The sequence below is a fragment of the Cervus canadensis genome, chromosome 30 (assembly GCF_019320065.1).
Source record: "Cervus canadensis isolate Bull #8, Minnesota chromosome 30, ASM1932006v1, whole genome shotgun sequence".
Classification (NCBI taxonomy): domain Eukaryota; kingdom Metazoa; phylum Chordata; class Mammalia; order Artiodactyla; family Cervidae; genus Cervus; species Cervus canadensis.
In genome coordinates, this window is record NC_057415.1 from 32,097,839 (window position 1) to 32,121,020 (window position 23,182).

The window sequence follows — 23,182 nt, forward strand, 5'->3', positions numbered from 1 at the left end:
ATGGCTCAGTGATAAAGAATCCACCTGCCAATGCAGGAGCCATGGGTTCCACCCCTGATCTGGGAAGATCCCACGTGCCTAGGGGCAACTAAGCCTGTGCACCACAATTACTGGGCCATGCTTCAGAGCCTGGGAGCTGCAACTATGGAAGCCCAAGTAGACCACTAGAGCCTGTGGTCCGCAGGAAGAGAAGCCACTTCAATGAGAAGCCGGAGCACCGCAACTAGAGAGTAGTCCCCGCTTGCGGCAACTAAAGGAAAGCCCGCACAGTGACCAAGACCCAGCGTAGCAAAATAATAAACAAACAAATAAAAAGTTAAAAAAAAATCAAGGTTGATTTGTGATAAAGAAATACGAAACATTACTTTAAGACTGTCAAATACCCCTTGCCCTAGCCCTACTTTTTATTTTTATTTCATTTTGTTTTTCCCAATTTTTCTTGAGGTATTTCAAATTGGTTCCTCTCCTCTATAAACAACAGTCATAACCAATGTAAGGCATTAAAGTAATCTAAAAGTTGTCTGTGTTTTCCATAAAAAGTTTAAATAATGAGTGAGGACATGGGATGGTGATATCAGATTTTAAGGGGTGTTACAGGCTTGAGACTTTAGTGAAAGTTTTGAGCCCGCTGATACAGCAAGATACATAACATATTAAACTTTTAATACAAGAGTGAAATGTCACGGGTTCCTACACCACCCAAAGCTCACCTATGGTACTCGAAAATCAACAAGGTTTACAATAGAGCGCTAATGATAATACTATCAGGAGTCAACCACTGTACCATTTCATTTGAAGTCTGCCTTTTCTCTGATGAAAATAAAAATGGAGAAATGCAAAAAAAAAAAAAAGAGTTTCAAATAAAAGCTTCAAATTTAGCCTCCAGTATTACATTTTTCCTTCCCTATACTCATAGATGGCTCACTTTCAGCTTTATGTGGGGTGGCTGCACATCTGCTTTGGCGTTTTTACAACTTTGACTCCCATTTCCCTGACTTGCTTCTTAATACTGCCCCTTTCATCCTCCAAAACCTCCCAGTTTGGAGGCTAAATTATATAGTCATTTGAGCCTTAGAGTTCGTGACAAGTTCTGGTGTCAGTTGGCCTGCTCTGTTTTACAATTAACCTCACTAGGAAGTGGTATAAATATTATTTACAACAGGAACAATAAGGGTTAGAGTTAACACAAAATAAATACAGTGAGTTCTATGCTTTTAACAGTTGCCTGACAATTAGGACATTAAAAAGGTAAAAAACCCTATCATTTTAGACTGCTGGATTATTTAGACAATTACTGAAAAACCTATCATATGTGGGCACTATGCTAGCTACTGAGAATATAAAGATCACAAATATCCCTGCCCACCAGTGGCATATAATCTAGTGAGGGCAGGGAAAGATCAAAATTAAGCAATTAAACAGATAGCAAAGTATAGTGGATAGGCAGGTATTTGAGCATGGGTTGCTATGAGGACAGGTTTATCACCAATTAAATCAACAACAGTGTGTTACTGTCTTCCATGATAAGGAACCATCTCTTGTTGAGTTATTTCACTTTAACTTCAATTGTATTTATTTAGAGCCTGTTCATTCTAAATAGTTACTACCAATTTAGTGATTTAGCTTCATAGAGATGTAAATAAATATTCTTCTGAACTTCTGCATTATTTTTTCTCTAATTCTGCAAAACAGAGCAAATGACATGAAGAAGGCTGACAAATGAGTCACCTCTGATGCGCTTATTTGTCATACAACCCTGAGAGGTGTCTCTGAGGCAGACATAGGTTGAGCATTGAGACCACCATTCAAGGGACCGTCTTGAGGAATTCGTGAGAAACCCCGATACCCTTTGGACTTAACCACCTCTGAATCTGAGTCACACTCATTGGTGTTCTCTAGGGTTTCATGGAGTCCAGTCACCAAGAAAACCAACTCTGACAGGATGCCTACCTGTATGACAGCGGGACCCTGTCCAGCCAGGTGAGCAGTCACATTGATAAGGGGCCACACAGCGACCACCGTTCAGACAGGGAAGAATGCAGATCGCTAGAAAGGAGATCAAAACAGATTGGATCAAAACCCACACACTCAGATATGATCAGAGTTTTCAAAAGATATTTTCCAGGAGGAATAAAACCTTAGATGACCCACTAGATAACTTTCCCGTATATGCTGTGTTTATTAATCAGTATTATTGGGAAAACACAATCCAGAAAGTCAATCTGGACCCTTAGCCTCGTGTAATGACTCCAACGCCAAATGCACTCTTCCGAGAGGACACACCAAAATCGATGCCTGCTAAGTGCTTTGCTTTCTCTTCACAAAATAAGCAGAATGTTTTTCATTTATTATCATTTCAAATTTCCATTACAAATTACATAAAATGATCTAAGAGGGTTTGGCTGCCTTGAGGTTCTCTTCTTGGCTGTAATTAAACATGAAAATGCAGTCAGATAAGCTCTTCCGTGGGCTGGTGTGGGTAACACGTTAGTAGCTGCCACCCTTTATTTCCTTGGAGCCGAGGCCTAATGGTGACTGAATCTGGCCTCCCTGACATTCTCCATGGCAATCAGTTCTCCTACTAGAAATCACTGAGCTCCCGTAAAGAGGCATTATCTGTTTAAAAGAAGTGAGACTGTCTACTGACTTGGTATTCAAAGCATGGTTCTCAAGACCAAAGCACTGGCATTACATAGGACTTAGTTGGAAATGCAGAATCTCAGGTCCTGTCTTGGATCTACCAAATCAGAAGCTGTACTGACCCTCTCCCAGGGGGTCTGTAAGCACAGGAAAGCCTGGGAAGCCCTGATCTAATGCCCTACAGGCACATGTTCAGCGAACTAAGCCAGGCCTGTCGTGATCCTTGGTGTTCTAGCAGGTCACATGTGGAAGCCCTAAGTAGGAAGGTAAGACTGGGGAGAAGTAGAAGGAAAAATTCTCTTCTTTCTGAATGACTGTGAGAACACTTGTTTTGGTGAGCTATTAGCAGCCTAAACTGATTTCCATTGTATATTTTCCTTTCTACATTAGTTGAAATACTTACACTTTAAAAAGTTTCAGAATTTCTAATAAAATGCTTGGCCTTAGGAAAAACTGATATAGACCAATGGCCATCATATCAATGACTCAATGTGATTAATATACTCCCAATAATTTTATCCATGTGTATGTATTTTTAGAGATTTTGAAACAAAGTATAGTTTAGATATTAAAAAAATTAAAACCACTTTTTCACATACTCCTGGAAACTCAAATTTAAATGTATTTTTTCCTGAGGACTGAAATTCTGTATTAAAGTATCAAGCATTGTATAGCTACTGGAGTACCAATTTATTTTTTTTAATTGGAAAGAGCTACCCTTAATGAATGATGGGCTCCCTATCTTACCTGCAAAGTACAATTTTATGCAACACCATGAATTTATACTAATCTAGCAAGAAGCTGCACAGAACATAAATGGACTTGAGATAAAGGGAGACCAAGGTTGGGAAACCAACCCTTTATTATAAGCTCCTTCCCAAGAAAGTTCTTGGAAATCTGTGCCAGTAGGCAGGTTGAGATGGCCTTAGATGGAGCTTGATAACTGTATTTTCAAGGTCTGTAATATTCTAGATCTTCTGCAACTAAATGACATATATAAATCAGCTCTCAGACCTTTGTTGGTCTGTCATGGGATTTAAGCAAGAGAATTCCTGCCACTGGTGAAGCCAGTTCCTAGTAATGCCCCTAAGTTGGCAGCTTCCAGGCAAACCATCGGAACTCAAAGTAAAATCTTAGGGCACAACTTGTAAGATATGAGGACAGACTCACGCTCTTCACAGAGGCGACCCATCCAGCCGTCTGGACAGGAACAAGCATTTGGGCGTTGGCAGATGCCTCCATTCTGACATGGGAATCGACAGACAGCTGGAAAACAAGCAGGATGGGTCATACATCTAGGGAATTAGGAAAGGCAAGGCTGGTTGTCAGAAAATAGGATTGATCATTTACATTTCAGAGTTATTTCCTTGAATCAAGTCTTAAGGAAGAGAAACAAAACCCAGTTTCAAGATTTGGTTGGGGATGAACATGAGGGGCTCAGGAGGGACATAAACAAGTTTGGGTAGTTCTGAGATTATAACTATCAAACATTTTAGTAGTTTGGGGATTCAGGGCAAAAGAGAACAAAGTGGTTTATATAAAAGATTGTCTCCGTTTATCTGGACAGGGGAAATGCCTTTCTAGGAGATTTGAAAATTCTCTTAAAGGAAGCCTTTGATAGCTAATAGCTCTCTGGTGCTGCCAGTGTTCCACATTATCTTAAAGAAGTGAAGAAATAAACAGGTAAACAGACACACAACTCTCATTTGACTTCTGACTTTAAGTGACACGAGCTATTTCTTAAGGAGGTAGCTCCTCAGCACCCCTCTCAAGAGGAGTTTGCATATTTTCTTACAACCTTTGAGCTAACAGGCACATGAAAAGATGCTCAATATCCCTAGTTATTAGAAAAATGCAAATCAAAACTATAATGAGGTATCACATTGGTCAGAATGACCATCATCAAAAAGTCTAAAATAATAAATGCTGGAGAGGGTGTGGAGAAAAGGAAACCTTTCTACCTTGCTGGTAGAAATGTAAACAGCCACAGCCACAACAGAGAACAATGTGGAAGCTCCTTAAAAGATTTTAAAATGTACTATATTAGTCACGATAGGATCCCATATGGGGCCTCATTCCTTATGGGGCACAGGGGTCCGCTAAGGATGGTTGGTTAGAACTGGTATCTGTATTGAAACACCTGAGTGTCCAGGAGGTTGACCTCATGACCCAGTCATGACACAGCTCTGCCTAGGGACTGGAGAACACTCCCAAGATCTGGAGAGGAGACTTGCTTAAGGTGTCATTGACTCAGGAAGGGGCCAGGTACTGGGCCAAAGGTCTATGTGCAAGCTTTCAAAACTCCAACTGGTAAAGTTAAGGAAAATAACACATATGATAAGAGAAAACTGAAAGCCAAGGAAAGATAAAATAGCATGCTTACTAGTTGTTGGCCACATCAGACTTCCATATACATTTTCCTACAGCTTCACTAATAACTAACCATTCAAATATCTCCTTACCTCTGCAGACAGGAGGTGATGTCCAGGTTCCATTCTCTAGGCAAACACTCCTCAGGGAACCCTCCAACATGTACCCACTGTAACAGGAGTAGGTGATCATGTCCCCATACTGATAATGTACGCCTCGGGCAATTGCATTTTCTACGTGAGTTGGTGGACCACAGGAGATTTCTATAGGAAAATAAACAAACAAAAAATAAGCTTGCGATACTAACCCAGCCAGTGGAGAAGAGAGAGCATAGTCTCACCTCTAAGACTTAAAGAAGAAAGATAAAATACACAAAGGTAACCTTTTTAACTACATTAAATCTAAAAGACACCAGAGACTAAAAGCATCACCTGCTGCTCTCTAGAAAAATCTGATGTACAAGATCAAAGGTTTTGCCTTCTGATTCATATGTTGAAGCTGAGGTATTTTATACTCAAGGCAGGAAGTCTTGTCTTCTTATACCTCACCAAAGAGAAATAAGAATTTCAATGCAGGATGCTTAGCTTATCAAATAAGAAGAGTCGTAGCATGCGGATTATTTACAGCTTATCACTTTAAAGATCACGAATTGCAAGACTACAGATACCATCATGGCTGTTTTATCAGTGCCTAGAACAGTGCCTGATGCAATGGGCTCTCAATAAATATTTGAAAAATGAGTAAAGGAATGAATATTGTCTCTAACCTAAAGATAACTCCATTTACACAGCTTGATGGGGTTTATGAAATTCAAGCTTTCACATTAGTTTCCCTCTTTTCAAGACTATAAGCAGTGACCCTCTTCTTTTGGAATATGTAGGACTGAAGGATAATCCTCTCTTTTAAAAGTGTATGCTTTGAATATTTAAATAAAAATGTTTATAACTAATTTTGCTTTGAGAATTTTATGGGGATAAACTAGATAACCAGAGTTGTTCTGTACTGCCTCACACAACAAGGGCTGGATTGGAGCCAGGATTCTCATCCATTTTCAGTTTGTACAAGGCTAACTTTTAGATGAGTTTTCATAAACTGGCTTTTAAAAGGCCACTTTCTGGACATAATACTATTTAAAAACTTGCCAGAGGCCATGATCAATTTTTATGATTCTTCTAAATTTTCTTTTCCTTCTAAGGTAGTTAAAAACATTAATTCAATCAGTCACATATCAAATAAACATGTATTCATGCCTACTGTGTACAAGAAACTAGAAAGAAATAAACCAAGAAAATGCTGTACCTTTGCTCAAACAAATGGGTGAAGATGGACAAAGAAATATAGTCATATAATTTAAAAACAGCTGTATCAGAGGCCTGGTTACCATACTGCAGAAAATTGAGGTCAGTGTAACTAATTATGCTTAGGTGGTTGTCAGTGACAATGGTCTTTGGACTAGACTGTAAAGCTTGAGTCAATCAGAGGACTATGGCTCCCAGGTTAGAGGAACAGTAGGTACAGAGATAACAGTGAGCTGCTGGGTGGTTTATAGAGGTGGTTATCAAGGCAGAGGTTTCAGGCCACCTATGTGGGAATCAGCTTGGATTCTTATTAAAAATGCAAACTTCTGGGCTTTCTGGCTTATGAGTCTGTATCTTACATACTCTCCCCAGGAGAGTGTCATGCCCACTGAATTTTAATCACTGATTTGTAGTGATAAATAGCAGGATGAGGTGAAAAGGATGAGGAAGGTGGCTAATTCGGTCTCAGGAAGGATATTTGTTCTAAGCCACAGACCTCCTGTCTAATAGAAAATGCAAAAGAGGGACTGAGGATAACAAACAACTGTGGAAACTGTCTCCTCTCCTAGGCAACCCCTGATCTTCTCAAGAATATTGAGGAGTAATTAAGCATGCACTGAAAGGACATTTGTAATAAAGGCATGTCCCTCCTTGCTGCTGCTTCCGGTGCTCTGAGTAGTAAGTCTCTGGGAGCCAAGACCAACGTGAGGATATGCGGGTAGAATCAGGCCACTTGGCTCACTTTAGTTCAGGCTAATGGCTTTAAAGTAGCCTAGACAGTCTGGCTTATACATACTTAGTTCTTTTCACTTAACTGGGGATAGATTTCATAAGGATTTGGGACCCAAAACTCCAGCTAAAAGTATGATAAACACTTTGCTGAAGTAAAATCAAAATTCTAATGCTGCAGTAGGCTGCTAGTGGGAAATTCAGGGTTTCGGGATTATTTTATGCTTTCTATCAGGAGATAGCAATATCATAAATATATATCAATTAATTTATTTTTTAAAAACAAACCTATAAGATATGAATTTCTGGTGCTATTTGCAGATGAGAACTCCAAAATTAAAGAAGTTAGGGCACCAGCCTAAGTTGAGGATTAGGACATTTGGAGGATAGAATTCAAACCCAGGAGGGTAGGATATTGGACAGGAAAGATGCATTACATGTGTTAAGAAGTATCAAGAGTTCTAAAAAAAATGAACAAAATAATGCCATTATTATTAATAATGGAATAATGCCATGAATGAAATAATGCCATTTGCATCAACCTGCGATTATCATACTAAGCGAAGTCAGACAAAGACAAATATCATATGATATTGCTTATATGTGGAATCTTAAAAAAGGGTGTAAATGAACTTATTTACAAAACAGAAACAGACTCACAGACACAGAAAACAATTTTACAGTCACTAAAGGGAAAGGAATTGTTATTCAGTTGCTAGTTGTGTCTGACTCTTTGCAATCCCATAGACTGTAGCACACCAAGCTTCCCTGTCCTTTACTGTCTCCTGGAATTTGCTCAAACTCATGTCCACTGATTGGTGATGCCATCCAATCATCTTATCCTCTGTCATCCCCTTCTCCTCCTGCCTTCAATCTTTCCCAGCATCAGTGTCTTTTCCAACGAGTTGGCTCTTCGCATCAAGTGGCCAAAGTACTGAGCTTCAGCATCAGTACTTCCAATGAATATTCAGGACTGATTTCCTTTGGATTGATTGGTTTGCTCTCCTTACTGTCCAAGGGAATCTCAAGAGTCTTATTCAGCACCACACTTTGAAAGCATCAGTTCTTTGGCACTCAGCTTTCTTTATAGTCCAACTCTAACATCCATACATGACTACTGGAAAAGCCATAGCTTTGACTATATGGATCTTTGTTGACAAAGTGATGTCTCTGCTTTTTCATATGCTATCTAGGCTTGTCCTAGCTTTTCTTCCAAGGAGCAAGTGTCTTTTAATTTCATGGCTGCAGTCACTGTCCTCAGTGATTCTGGAGCCCAAGAAGATAAAACCTGCCACTGTTTTCATTTTTTCTCCATTTGCAATGAAGTGATGGGAGCAGATGCCATGATCTTAGTTTTTTGAATGCTGAGTTTTAAGTCAGCTTTTTCAATCTCCTCTTTCACCATCACCAAGAAGCTCTTTAATTGCTCACTTTCTGCTATTAGAGTGGTATCATCTGCATATCTGAGGTTGTCGATAGTTCTGGCTTATGATTCCAGCTTATGATTCATTCATTCCCAACATTTCACATGATGTACTCTGCATATAAGTAAGCAAGGTGACAGTATATAGCACTGACAAACTTCTTTTCCAATTTTGAACTAGTTTGTGTTCCATGTCCAGTTGCTTCTTGACCTGCACACAAGGTTTCTCAGGAGGTAAGTAAGGTGGTCTTTAATAATTCTCATTAATAATCTCTTTAATAATTTTCCAGTTTGTTGTGATCCACACAGTCAAAGGCTTTAGTGTAGTCAATGAAGCAGATGTTTTTCTGGAACCCTCTTGCTTTTTCTATGATCCAGTGAATGTTGGCAATTTGATCTCTGGTTCCTCTGCCTTTTCTAAATCTAGTTTGTACATCTGGAAGTTCTCAGTTCACATACTGCTGAAGCCTAGCTTAAAGGATTTTGAGAATTACCTTGCTAGCATGTGAGATGAGTGCAATTGTGTAGTAGTTTGAACATTGTTCGGCATTGCCCAAGAATACGATTGGGATTGGAATGAAAACTGACCTTTTCTAGTCCTGTGGCCACTGTTGAGTTTTTCAAATCGGCTGACATATTGAGTGCAGCACTTTAACAGCACTGTCTTTTAGAATTTTAAACAGCTCAGCTGGAATTTAATTATCTCCACTAGCTTTGTTCATAGTAATGCTTCCTAAGGCCCACTTGACTTCACACTCCAGGATGTCTGGCTCTAGGTGAATGACCACAGCACTGTGGTTATCCAGGTTAAGGCAGGGTTAATCAAGGTTATCCAAGTCATCAAGGGAAAGGAGCGGGAGGGATAAATTATGTATAAGTAAAAGAAAAAGAAAAAAGAAAACAGCAAATGCTTATGTATATTAAAATATTAAAAAAAAAAAACCCACAAAGACATGTCGAGAATTGTCACAAGGCTGCAAGAGAGGCTGCCAGATTGTTATGTATCAACACAGTGCTAGCCCACAGGTTCTCCAGTTGTGTTTTTAGGACCAGCAGTATTGCCATCAGCAACACCCGAGAAACTGTTAAAATTGCAAATTCTCAGGGCTCACTCCAGACCTACTGAGTCAGATACTCTAGGGTGGGCTCTGTTTGTACCATGCCTGCTAGATGGTTCTGCTATCTGCTGAAGTTGGAGAACTACTGTGAAATAAATTTTGTATTCCAAAGCCCATTAATGGATAGTTTAGAGACTCAACAATGCAGAGAAAAATTTGTATTTTAGATTTAACATCCTGCCCATTCCTAGAAAAGTGTGATTTGAAAATCTATTCAGTGAATCCTGGTCAGGCAGGTTTTAGCCTAGTTCTGGTAAGTTTCTCTTTATGTTTGGAGTTCAAATTAAATAAAAAAATTTTTTTAAATAGCAACACAGAAGTTGATGACCATGATAAGACAGAGATCTAAATATTTGTAAGTTACTTGATTGAAATACATGTAAGTTACTTGATTGAAAATAATCTCAGGAAGATGAGAAAATTTCATTCCCCACTAAGTAAACTCACTGGCTCCCACGTGTCCACTTACTTTCACATTTGGCACTTGTCTGCGTCCACGTCTCGTCAGGGTTGCAGGTGATAGTGCTCTGGCCCCGGAGCAGGAAGCCTTCCCTACACTTGATAGACACGTTTTGATCAACATAGAACTCCTTTTCAGAAAGCACAGCATTCTCAGGGATCACAAATGGGACAGGGCATGGATTTGCTGTTAAAAAGAAAGGAAAATTCTTATTGATATTTTCTCTCCTTTTTTAGTTTGTTTCTTTGAAGGCAGAGTGTGAACTCTGCCAGAGTTCCCAGTGATGACATATGAGGCTTCAAAACATAGAACTTCAAACATTAAATAGACTTATTTTGCATCCCCATGCAATTATTTGTCAGGATAAAATAGGTAAGATCTGAAAACATCAAGCTCTTCAAACACTAATGCATGGTCCTAAAATTCTAAGATGGCAAATTAAATGCTTCACAACTGCAGCCCTTCCCCAGGGAAACCAAAGCTGTGCTAGAAACCAAGGAGTATATCAAACATCCCCTTCATATTTGAAGCCTATTAGGAACATGGGATGAATGCTACCCATTGTCCCTGTACTTTCTTTTACTGAACATCCTTCAGAAGGATGGGCCAGAGAAAAGTCAGACATTTCTCAGAGAGCTGAATATAACTTTAGACCCACACTACTCTATCAGAGCATCAGCACTTAAATTATAGAGTTTCTCAGGCTTTTTGGTAAAAATGAACTCATTTTTCTATGGGTTTGAAGGAAATGCAGGAAGTGTTGCTTTTAGTGTAAGAGTGTGATGCACATATCAACACCAATTTCACGCAATTTCAGTTTTTCTAATTTTCAATGGGCACAAATGAAGTCTTTGTGAGTAAGAAGGGTGTCAGCTGAATTCTAAAGGTTTGATTAATGTGTTGTAATACTTAAAATAGCTAGAGTCTTCTCAATTTATACCTTGCTTGGGAATACTGTTTTCATTCCAGTGGCTATAGCTAATTATCTTCATACACTATATTTATGTTTACTTTATTATATTAATATTGAACATTATATATATTTTCTTTTATCACTCCTATCATATGTAATTCATTATACATTTATGTCAATTTTTTAAAATTAAGTTGCATTTTCTGTGAGTGTTTTAGACTTGTACTCATCCAAGGAATCTTATGAAAGCTGATTCTCAGACAGGCTATTTTATATAATACAGTTGATTTTTAAAATACCCCATAGTATTCAGCTTGGATATGCACAGATTTCTTTCTCTGGGCCAATCTCACTTGTCAATGGAGTTTCTACTATGTTCTAGACATCCGGGGAAACTGAATCTGATTTAAACCCCTCCTACGGTCAACACACACGTTTGCAGAGAGGAACAGGGAGGCTCCAAGTCCCATTTTCTGTGCAGGAAGCCTCGGGCGCCCCTTCAAGGCTGTAGCCTCTGTTGCAGGAATATATCACGTTGGGCCCAGCGGTACTGTTTTCAACTTCAGCTTTCCCATTCAGAAACTCAAGTGGAGCTTCACACATGATCTCTATGAAGAAAAAGCAAAGCCTCATCTTAAATGATTCTCCCAACCCTCTTCTTTATACAAGGATTTTATATCACTTATTTGATAATTTAGAAAGAAAAAACCACAGAGAATAATAGGATTCACATAGAGTGTTCTATTACTATCTTGCATTCCAGAGATAGAAGCTATACAAACCATTATCACTGTAGTTTGAATTAAACCTACTGCAAAATGGAAACAATCCCCTCACCAACTCCATAAAGAAAGAAAGAAAGAGAAGTAGCTCAGTTATGTCAGACTCTCTGCGAGAAGCCTGGTAGGTTACAGTCCATGGGATTTTCCAGACAAGAGTACTGGAGTAGGTTGCCATTTCCTTCTCCAGGGGATCTTCCCGACCCAGGGATTGAACCCAGGTCTCCCGCATTGCAGGCAGATGCTTTACCCTCTGGGCCACCAGGGAAGCCCCCACCATAGCAGTTTCCTACTTCAGACATGTTTCCTTTTTGGTCCCCTCTTCCCTCCTCTGTACATACATTCACTTTTGATCATGCACCAAAAAAAAAAAAAAAAATGCTATTATCTGGAATGCCCATTGATGTGAATATTGAGATGTTACTCAATGTTTAGGTCTTTCTGTATGCACACACACAGAGTTCCCTTTCAGAGCTACAAAGTCATACTCTCCATTGAATTTTAGCCATATAATATTGCTTAAAAGACTTAAGATTCCTATTGCATACAAAATCAGCTCATTAATCTACATTAGAAACAAAGTGAACAAAACTCAGGTACCCCAAGTCCTAGTGTTAGCTTGCCACTAACTTCATTTCTGATACTGGGCAGGTCACATCCCCTCTGACCCAGTTCATTCTTCCTCATTGGTTAACTGAAGCGGGTAGAGCTAGATTATCCTAGAGGTCTCTTCTGGTTTGAAAATTTGATGACTCCTCCAGAATTATTGAGAAAACAAATTTTAAACTTGCCATTTGACTGGTTTGTAACTACTGCATTTAAATACATTGCTTTTTGGCAGAGGAATCATATGAGCCATATCCTAGGAACTGAGTCACTTGAATTCACCCACATCATGCTAAATAAACCTGGCTGTTCTCATATGATGAATTAATGCAAAATTCCACCAAAAATGTGAATATTCATTTGTTGGACAGATGTGTCAGCATTCCTTTAAGAAGATGTCAGTTTTGCCCACTACTGTTACCAAGGCAACGGTTCTAAGTCTTCTAAATTATCATCATTTGGGGGGAAACCCACAAAAAGAAGGCAAGTAAACTCAATAATTAACTAGTTTCAAAACAAAATGTTTGCCATTCCAGAGTCAGCAAACTTCTGCTCTGTTCCAATCTAATCATTAATCTCTACCACAGTTTTTCCACTGTTTTATTGGTTTGGTGCCTGTGAGCAAAAGCCCATAAAAGACTTTCATATAGTTCATGGAGTCAAAATTTGTTTTTAATTACGGAAACAACTTGCAAAGAAAATGAGGCCACATTTTTATTGTGTCCTTAGTATCATTTTGGGACTAAGAGTCATTTGACTTACTTTTGCATGTTGCCACCCCTCCACTCCACTGTCCGTTCTCCTGACATACCCGTTCTCTGTTCCCCTGAGAATCAATAAAAACAGGTTACTGACAAGACGATCCCTCTATAATGAAAAAATACGAGAATGCAAAGCCAACTAAGCTGTGAACTTGAAATTCTTGGCATTGGGATGCTAAAATGAGTTCATTAAATAAATACAGTTTAAGAAGTAGGTTTAGACTTTCAAAAATGTTTTCATCAAATTACCTCAAAATTCATATTCTGGCTGACCAGGGTAATTCAGGTACAGACTTTGTTTCACTTTCTGCTTAAATGACAACTAATTATAACCAGTAGCAGAATGTGTCTGAAATGTCTGAGAGGTATATTTGCTTAGGATTTTAAAAACTATTTTGAATTGAGTTCATTTTTCAGTATCTGAGAGGTACAGCAAAGAAGTGAATTTGTTTATATATACCCTTGGACATGAACTAGGTCAAGATATCTTATTGATATCAGGATTGAATTTTTTGACAATGTAACTTATCCATTATATATAAACTTACTCTATTAAGGGCCCAAGCAAGTAAAATTTTAAATATTTTGAGCAAAAATCTAAAAATTTATTTATTTATTTAGGTTTCCGAATTTTCTTTTCCTTTTTTTTCCATTTATTTTTATTAGTTGGAGGCTAATTACTTTACAGTATTGTAGTGGTTTTTGGCATACATTGACATGAATCAGCCATGGATTTACATGTGTTCCCCATCCTGATCCCCCCTCCCGCCTCCCTCCCCATCCCATCCCTCTGGGTCTTCCCAGTGCACCAGCCCTGAGCACTTGTCTCATGCATCCAACCTGGGCTGGTGATCTGTTTCACATTTGATAGTATACTTGTTTCAATGCTATTCTTTCAGAACATCCCACCCTCACCTTCTCCCAAGAGTCCAAAAGTCTGTTCTATACATCTGTGTCTCTTTTTCTGTTTTGCATATAGGGTTATCGTTACCATCTTTTTAAATTCCATATACATGTGTTAGTATACTGTATTGGTGTTTATCTTTCTGGCTTACTTCACTCTGTATAATGGGCTCCAGTTTCATCCATCTCATTAGAACTGATTCAAATGTATTCTTTTTAATGGCTGAGTAATAAAAATTTATTTCCCTGCCTTCTGAAATAGAGTAAAAATAATATAAACTTATTTGAAAAATCATTTATAGTTGTTATCCTCGATGGACTTTTGATATATTTTCCTACATCCCACAGCCCTTTGGCGTGGGGTGGGGGTGGGGGAGGGGGAGGATATCAGCTGTTGGCCCCTCAGAGTTTACTATATGCTGAGCTAGGCTAAGATTACTGGGTTTTTATTTCTGGATACAATTTTTATGTGTCCTCTTTTTTTGTGGTTTATCTTTTCTTGTAATCACAACTGTTTCTAATGATAAACTTTTCCTATGTTTTAAATTCCTAATTTGCTGTGGAACAATTAATAAGATAAATAAAATTCTGTAACATTATGGTAGTGTGTTAAGGGACTTGGTTTTAAGTATATGCTTTTGTCTCACAGTTTTTCAATCCTCAGAGTTCTTTGGATACACATTCTCATAGCTGGTTCTAAATTAGCAATATGTCTGAAAAGGAGCTATCGCCTCTACTTTGATTTTTATCTGCTCAACTGTTGTCTTTTATCCTTAATCTTCTACTACTCAAAATTATTTTCTTTGAGTTTAATTACTGACAAAGCTTCACCTACAAAAATTCCACTGATGTCTATGGAAGGATACTCACCTAATCTTCCAAAAAATAACTGAACCAAAAAAAATAAATGTTTTAAAAAATATATATTATTTTCTTCTTATTTAAAAAGTAATATGTGTTGATTATAGAAGGCTTAGAAAATATGAAAGAGAAGTAAAAAGTTTTCTAGAATTCTTCATCCAGAGATAAACCCTGTTAATATTTGCTGTACTTTTCCTGTGCTTATATACTTACATATGCAAAGGAAAATAAACATTCTAGTTTGTTAACTATTTATTAATTTTGAGGAAGTATATGACAAGCTCTTGAAGTCAGCTCCCTATTTGGGCATTCCAGAGTGGACCACACTCAAGTAGTTAATTTAAGCCAACAGAATTTTTCTCAATAATTTTTTTCCTTCTTTAATATTTTGCATAATAAATATTCTGTTTCAATCATGTCAATTTTTGTTCCAATAAAATTCTATTTTCTGTAGCTGTTGCTGTAAAAAGAAAATCAAACACTATCTGTTGGCTCCCCTCTTAGCAAATTGCAAATTTTACTATTTATTATTTTATGATTTATTATTTACTTTCCTTTCTCTCTTTTTCTCTCTCTATTCCTTTACATATCTTGTTTTTGATGATTAAGCTGGAGTTTTAAATCCAGATTAGCATCAAGTTACTGTTTTTGACATAATATATCTGCTTAATCAGCAATTAAGTTAGATAGCTATATTAATTTTTAGAATCATAGAAACCACTTTACTGCTCATTAACAGCAATTTTAGAGCATGATTATCCCATTTTTGTGTTCTTTATTTTGATTTATTCTTCAGTTGCCTGTAGGGATTTATATTTTGAGACGATCACATGTGTAGTGACATTTGGGGGATTTAGATGTCTCAAAAAGTTTGGCAATCCTTATATAAAAATTATAACATTTACAGAGTAGAAAAACTGACCATGATTTACATTAGTTGTCTTAATTGCTTTGTCTGACTTTGGTAATCATATGAATACTAGGAGTAATGACAATTACTACCCTCTATTGAGCTCAGACATTGTATAAAGTGCAGTGCTTGCCACTTTCTTTTATCTCTAATCCTTGTAGTAACTTTGCAAAGATGGTTATTACATACTGCAGACAGGATGAAACAGAGGCCTGGAGAGGTGCAGTCAGTTCCCCAGCATCTTTACATCCAGCAAAAGCAGACAGCCTGCAACAGAGTTCTGCTGGGACTGAGTCCCTATTCCTTCCCAGCCACTGACCTTTGGCACTGGGGGAACTTGTTAAAAAATGCAAAAATTCAAAAGTTCTTCTTATGGTAAGACTTTTCCCCTAATGGTTTGTTTTTCCATTGAGAGGCATGATGTCTGGCTCCATTATTATTATTATTTTTGACATCAGTAGCCATGCTGATGAAAACCTAAATCCATTAATTCATAAGAGTTGAAAATTCTGAGATTTGAATTCTATCATTATTGACTGGAGCTCATTTACTATTTGGTTATCTAGTCATTTAGTTGGGGTTCTCTGGTGGCTCAGCTGGTAAAGAATCTGCCTGCAGTGCAGGAGACTTGGGTTTGATCCCTGGGTTGGGAAGATCCCCTGGAGAAGGGAACGGCTACCTACTCTAGTATTCCAGCCTGGAGAATTCCAGAGACTGTATAGTTCATGGGGTCTCAAAGAGTCATTGAGTTAGCCTTGAAAAGATACTTTTCCTCCTTTTGTTGTACTTTCAAAATAATGAATTTGCTCATGGAAATCCCCGAAAAGTCACCAAATAATCTTTTAGTATCATTATGAGTCTGTCATTCATGATGTATTTGATGTGTCCATTAAAGTTACTACCCTTAACTACGCTAAAAAGGTTTCATTTTGGCCATCTTGGGAACCTCATTCAATTGGCTCCTGAGGTCTTTTCTTAAAACTTTATTTACTATTTCTGGCTTTGTTGGATCTTTGTTGCTGCATGGACTTTTCTCTAGCTGCGGTGAGCAGGGGTTACTCTCTACTTGTGGTGCACAGGCTTCTCATTGCAGTGGCTTCACTTGTTGCAGAGCATGGCCTCTGGAGTGAGAGAGTTTCAGCAGATGCAGTTCCTGGGTTCTAGAGCAAAGGTTTCTAGAGCAAAGGTTCAGTAGGTGTGGCGCACAGGCTTAGTTGCTATCCTGGCATGTTGGATCCGGAGAAGGCAATGGCACCCCACTCCAGTACTCTTGCCTGGAAAATCCCATGGATGGAGGAGCCTGGTAGGCTGCAGCCCATGGCGTCACGAAGAGTCAGACATGACTGAGTGACTTCACTTTCACTTTTCACTTTCCTGCATTGGAGAAGGAAATGGCAACCCACTGCAGTGTTCTTGCCTGGAGAATCCCAGGGACGGGGGAGCCTGGTGGGCTGCCGTCTATGGGGCTGCAGAGAGTCGGACACGACTGAAGCGACTTAGCAGCAGCGTGTGGGATCATCCTGTCCCTGGGATTGAACCCATGCCTCCTGCGTTGGCAGGTGGATTCTTTACCACTGAGCCACCAGGGAAGTCCGTCTCCTGAGTTTTCTTTCTTTTTTTTTTTTAATATATTGTCCTTGATAGATTCCTCCTATCTCATATGATAAAGATTTTCTAGGCTAATCTTTTACATACCATGTTCTAGACCTAGATTTGATTATTTCTGTAAATAACTGGACATAAATATTTAGAGATAGTCTCTTAGGTGCTTCAAACATGTAGCTTGGAATAATAACAACTGCTATAACATCTCTTTTGATTTTGTGGTTACTACTGGGGTATTTCCAAAAATTTTAAGGTAAATTATCCACTTCCTCAAATTTAATGACCCATCAGTTTTCTCTAGATTTTATACCACTTTTCTTCTTAACAAAATGCAAGGTTAGTACTCTCACATGAAGAACAACTGAGTTTCAAAAACAGAAAAGCTCTCCAATTGCCATGAACCATTACATTATTATCCTTTTATCCCCTAAAAAAGAATCTTTTGAGGAAATAAAACAAGATCCACATAAGCCTAGTTTCATCTCTCATGGACCTTGCTTATGAAAATTCTCTGATTCTACGGTCAGCAGGAAAATAATGGAACACACCATTCACATTTAACAAATCTCTGGCAATGAACACTTCTGAAAAACCTACATTTAATACCATTATAACAACAAAAACAGGGAAGAAAGTTTCCTGAAAAACCAAAGGGCAACATCATACAATATAAAAAAGGCCTCTTATATTTCAAGTTTGATGATGTGATCATGTTTTGATGGCAGCATTCCCACAAGAGTAAATTGGTGCGGTTAATAGGATTTTAATATTACAAACCAGGCGGGCGTGATCTTGAGACCCATCATTTGGTTAAAACAGCTCTGAGGAGTCTTTTTCAGGCTATCCCTACCTTAAGGGAACCTGGCATCTCAATAAAAAACCCTCCAAGGTATTTGAGCCCATGGCTTGAGGAAATTCTAGCTGTGCATACTTAAATCCCTGTAGACACTGCCCCATATGGTTAACAGGAGGCTAAAGCATAGGTTTAAGTGACCAACTAAAGTAACAATATCAGTTTTGGGGCGGGTATGTAAACTCCGTTTTTTCATGGCTTTGTTTTTTTAATTTGAAACTTATTCTGCTTTTTAAAATTATAAGTCACTTTAAATACTTCTAAGAAAAGATTAAGCTATAAGGCAACAATGTATAAAAAAGTGTAAAAAATTCTTTTAGGACCCAAATCAATGAGGTAAAATGGTATAATACTAAAAATATTCCTAGGTATATTGGAAAAACAAATTAATTCTAGTTAAACAATTTGTTTGCTTACCTCTAATTCATAGCCAGTTTCACAGTGATAAGTAATCGTGCTTTCAAAGCTGTATTCACTGCCAAACACAAATCCATGTTCTGGACTTTCAGGTTTCCCACAAGAAATTGGACTGCAGGATTCATCAGAAAATGGGGGCTCCCATGTGCCGTCAAGCTAAATAACAAATTATAAGTTACACTTAGGAATTAGTGCACATGAATGAAGACATCTGCAAATACTGCTCATATAACAGAATAATCCTCAAATGATAGTCAAAGGATCTAGAACTTGCTACTACTTCTGCTACTTATTATCTTTGACCTTAAGAAACACACGTTAATTATCAGATGGTCATCAGTAAACAATTTTAGACATTTCTAAAACTCATAAAACAAGCATTTTCTTCTTAATAAAATCCTTAAAAAAAAAATCAAGAACACCAAGAAGTACGTCTTCATTATGATGAGAACTGTATGGTAGATGCAAATATTCCATGACTTAATACACCCTTATATTTTACACAATTCTACATTTTAATCTAAAGCTGATAAGAAATTGTCACGTTTAGGCATATCACTTAAAGTTTAAAAAGATGGCTTCCTTTTCTCCATGTCAACATGAATACTTGAAAACATTCTATGACATATTGTGAGCAAGTCACAAAGTTGAAAAAAAAACCACCACCACACACAGAGACATTACTTTGCCAACAAAGGTCTGTGGAGTCAAAGCTATGGTTTTGCCAGTAGTCATGCATGGATGCAATAGCTGAACCATAAAGAAGGCTGAGCACCGAAGAACTGACACTTTCAAACTGCGGTGTTGGAGAGTCCCTTGGACTGGAAGGAGATCAAACCAGTCCATCCTAAAGGATATCAACCCTGAGTATTCATTGGAAGGACTGATGTTGAAGCTCCAATACTTTGGCCACCTGATGCAAAGAGCCAACTCACTGGAAAAGATCCTGATGCTGGGAAAAACTGAGGGCAGGAGAAGAAGGGGGTGATAGAGGATGAGATGGTTGGATGGCATCATGGGCTCAATGGACATGAGTTTGAGCAAACTCTGGGAGATAGTGAAGGACAGGGAAGCCTGGTGTGCTGTAGTCCATGGAGTTGTAAAAAGTTGGACGTGACTAAGCGACTGAACAACCAAACACACACACACATTTACTTTATTCCCCCACCACCACAATTAGTATTAACATTTTCCAGTCTTCTTTTGGGGTGTACAAAGAGGTGCATACAGATGTTTCCCTTGAAGACAGTTATTCTCTGCTAACATTATATTGTCTTCTTTGAGGAAATAGCATATGAGTTGAATAGCATTCAAAACAGGACTTGAGACTAAACATTTTATTCTACACATGAGCCGAAAGTAATTTTATATATATTAATATACACCTGTCACATAATTAACCATTCCCTTAATGTTGGAAATATACATATCTAATTTTTCAATGCTGTAAATTATGCTTCAATAAATATGTCTTGCACAGATTATCCTAGGTATTACTATTAACTTTTAAAAGCTACACAGTATTATTTTCTTTTGATGTATATGGAGTTTATTTTAGCATGTATTAACTTTTCCCCTAGTGGGAAAAATTGTCATGATTCCTTTATTAGGATCTGCTTTTGACAATTTCTTCCATTTCATTCATTTCTCCTTCCAAAAAACTTCACACTAATGCCATGCTGATATGTTGTTGTTCAGTCACTAAGTCGTGTCTGACTTTGCAACCCCATGGACTACAGCATACCAGATGTCTCTGTCCTTCACTATCTCCTGGAGTTTGCTCAAACTCATGTCCATTGACTCGGTGATGCCATCTAACCATCTCACCCTCTGTCGTTCCTTTTTCCTCCTGCCCTCAATCTTTCTCAGCATCAGGGTCTTTTCCAGTGAGTTGGCTCTTTGCATCAGGTGGCCAAAGTATTGGAGTGTCAGCTTCAGCATCAGTTCTCCCAATGAATATTCAGGGTTGATTTCCTTAAGGATTGACTGGTTTGATCTCCTTGCAGTCCAAGGGACTCTCAAGAGTCTTCTCCAGCACCATGATTCAAAAGCATCACTTCTTTGGTGCTCAACCTTCTTTATGGTCCAACTCTCACATCCATACATGACTACTGGAAAAACGGTAGCTCTGACTATATGGACCTTTGTCAGCAAAATGTCTCTGCTTTTGAATATGCCAGCTAGGTTGGTCGTAGCTTTTCTTCCAAGGAGCAAGCGTCTTTTAATTTCATGGCTGCAGTCATCTGAAAATCCCTAATTAGATTGGATTAGGAATGCTATGCTGACAGAAGCTAAGCAATTCTAAGTAACTTTATAAAGTGACATAAGCAGAGGCAGAATTGGACTCCAATTTCTTTCTTCTGCCTCTGCTCTTCTACTAAAACCAGAAACATATGTGGTAACAATCAGGGCTCATTTCTATACACAGACTGTCTGTGTGTAAAGCATTCACATGGTTAATCTGTCATGAAATCTTTTGTTATAGATATTTTAACATTTTATCTATCCTTGATACTTTTCACCTACCCTTGGCACTTTATTTTTAAAAATGAGAATATTGGAAAGAAATATATGCTTTTATATTTCTATGAAAAAACTCCTCAAAGTCTTTGACAGGATTGGAAACTTGAGGCATTTTCTCTTTTCAGGATAGCAAGATACTGCCTGTGTGGCTATATCTATATCCACACACTTATACACACAGTTACTTATACACTTACACATATATCCATATGCACACACACACAGCATAATACACACTTAGATATATATCCACATACACACACTCACATATAGTATAATATATATATAGATGAGTTATACCGTACATGTTCCAATTAAGAAAATCTTACCTGACATGTTGATATATTAACTCCCTCATAGGTATACCCTTCTGCACATGACACAGACACTTGCTTATTCACACTGAAATCATCTCCATGAACAAGTACATGTGTTACATTTGTTGGCAGAGGACATTTTTTAGGACTGCAAGAAATTATCTCAGGGAACCAACGACCATCCTTCTGACAGGTGAATGTGTCTATGTCTGTATCCATCACATAACCTTCTAGACACCTGCAATGGAAAAGAAAGTGAGTGCCTTAAATGGAGTGCAATGTATTTGGTGACTTATTCTTGGGTTCAAGAAGTTGCTACAAAGCTCAGCAGGCATTTTATATGACATATTAAAACTGACTCAAATGTCAGGGAGATGGTGTTGCCACGCAAAAACACCAGGATAACAATGATAATCAGATCAATCCTCAGTTATTCACATTAAAGAGGAGCCACGTCTAAACTTGCATTAAGTTTTGTTGACATGATTTACCTTTGCTCTGGATAATACAATTATTGAACTCATTTTTATTCTGAAAATACCTAACAGTTCAAGAAATTCTAGACAAGGTTCAAAATAAACTCAGATACTAGTAAGAATACAGCACAATTAGTATTTACTGGGAATCTATTTTGTTCCAAGCATTGTTCTAAGTCCTCTACATAGTGTGTGTCTTTTAATCTTGTTTAGTAGCTATCATGTAACAGTAGTATTGGTGTTTAAACTCAAGTCAATCTGACGCTAAACTCTCAATAATTTTGAAAATTTTGCATTTTTTTCATTCAACAAATGTTTAAAGAATATTTATTAAATTCCACTCACTGTTCTAATTGCTCTACAGATACTAAATCAGTTTCATGTCAACTCTCTGAATAGGTGTGATTATTTTTATTCCCATTTTACAGGTGAAGAAACACACCAGAGAGATGAAATAACTTCCCCAGGAAGCAGCAGAGCTGAGATTCCTGCCTAGGGAATCTGGCTCTAGAGGCCCTGCTTTTACCACTATACTGAAACCATTTAATTAATATTTATTGGGTGGGTATATTTTCAAAATTTCACAAACCACCAGGCTATGTAACAGTCACAGGTTTGCAAACTTGGAATGATCGGCTTACTAACAAGTGAAGATCTGAAGATAGTCAACACACAAGGAACAACAAACAGAAGAGTCTTAGGAAGATTTCTCAAGCTATCTGATACATGAACATCCAAACAGAAAACTGCAAATGCACTTCAAAAGTAAGGAATAGTTTTTGTTTTTCCTCTTGGTGCATAAACCACTATTCCTTAGCTTTCATTTCACTAACAATCTTCCCTTGGGTCTGTTTCTTACTGCAAGTAAGAGAAAATGAAGGGCTAAAATGTCTACAACAGACAGGCTGAAGAAGAGTTATTATTCATAAAACTTAAGAAGCCAATATGTGAAGAATAATCCCTAATTCCTTCAGAGATACCAATAAAATCTAAATTGATTTAGAGGGCTGAGATATATTTGCACATTACAGGCATTCATTCCAATAAAAATCTAAATTATAAATTAATTCCATATTTTCTCATCTTTTTTAAATAGTACATTTTAAATAGAGAATTTTTCAGCAAAACATCACCATTTGTGCATTAAATGCTTAGTTTGCTCAGATAGCATAGTTTAGACATCCTCTTAAGACTATCTCCTTATTTATGTTGCCCATTGA

The 23,182-nt window shown here is 37.8% G+C and overlaps 1 protein-coding gene across 1 annotated transcript in view; it reads right to left on the reverse strand.

Annotated features, from left to right (window-relative positions):
• The window catches only part of SVEP1 (sushi, von Willebrand factor type A, EGF and pentraxin domain containing 1), a 186,845-nt gene that overhangs the window by 9,747 nt on the left and 153,916 nt on the right, over window positions 1-23,182 (reverse strand). The window contains exons 39-46 of the mRNA XM_043453918.1: window positions 21,499-21,724; window positions 18,647-18,802; window positions 13,099-13,162; window positions 11,386-11,559; window positions 10,048-10,224; window positions 5,103-5,273; window positions 3,811-3,906; window positions 1,951-2,046 (exon numbers count right to left, since the gene is read on the reverse strand). Of these exons, the coding sequence (XP_043309853.1) occupies window positions 1,951-2,046; window positions 3,811-3,906; window positions 5,103-5,273; window positions 10,048-10,224; window positions 11,386-11,559; window positions 13,099-13,162; window positions 18,647-18,802; window positions 21,499-21,724 (1,160 nt within the window). The remainder of the gene's footprint in view (window positions 1-1,950; window positions 2,047-3,810; window positions 3,907-5,102; window positions 5,274-10,047; window positions 10,225-11,385; window positions 11,560-13,098; window positions 13,163-18,646; window positions 18,803-21,498; window positions 21,725-23,182) is intronic.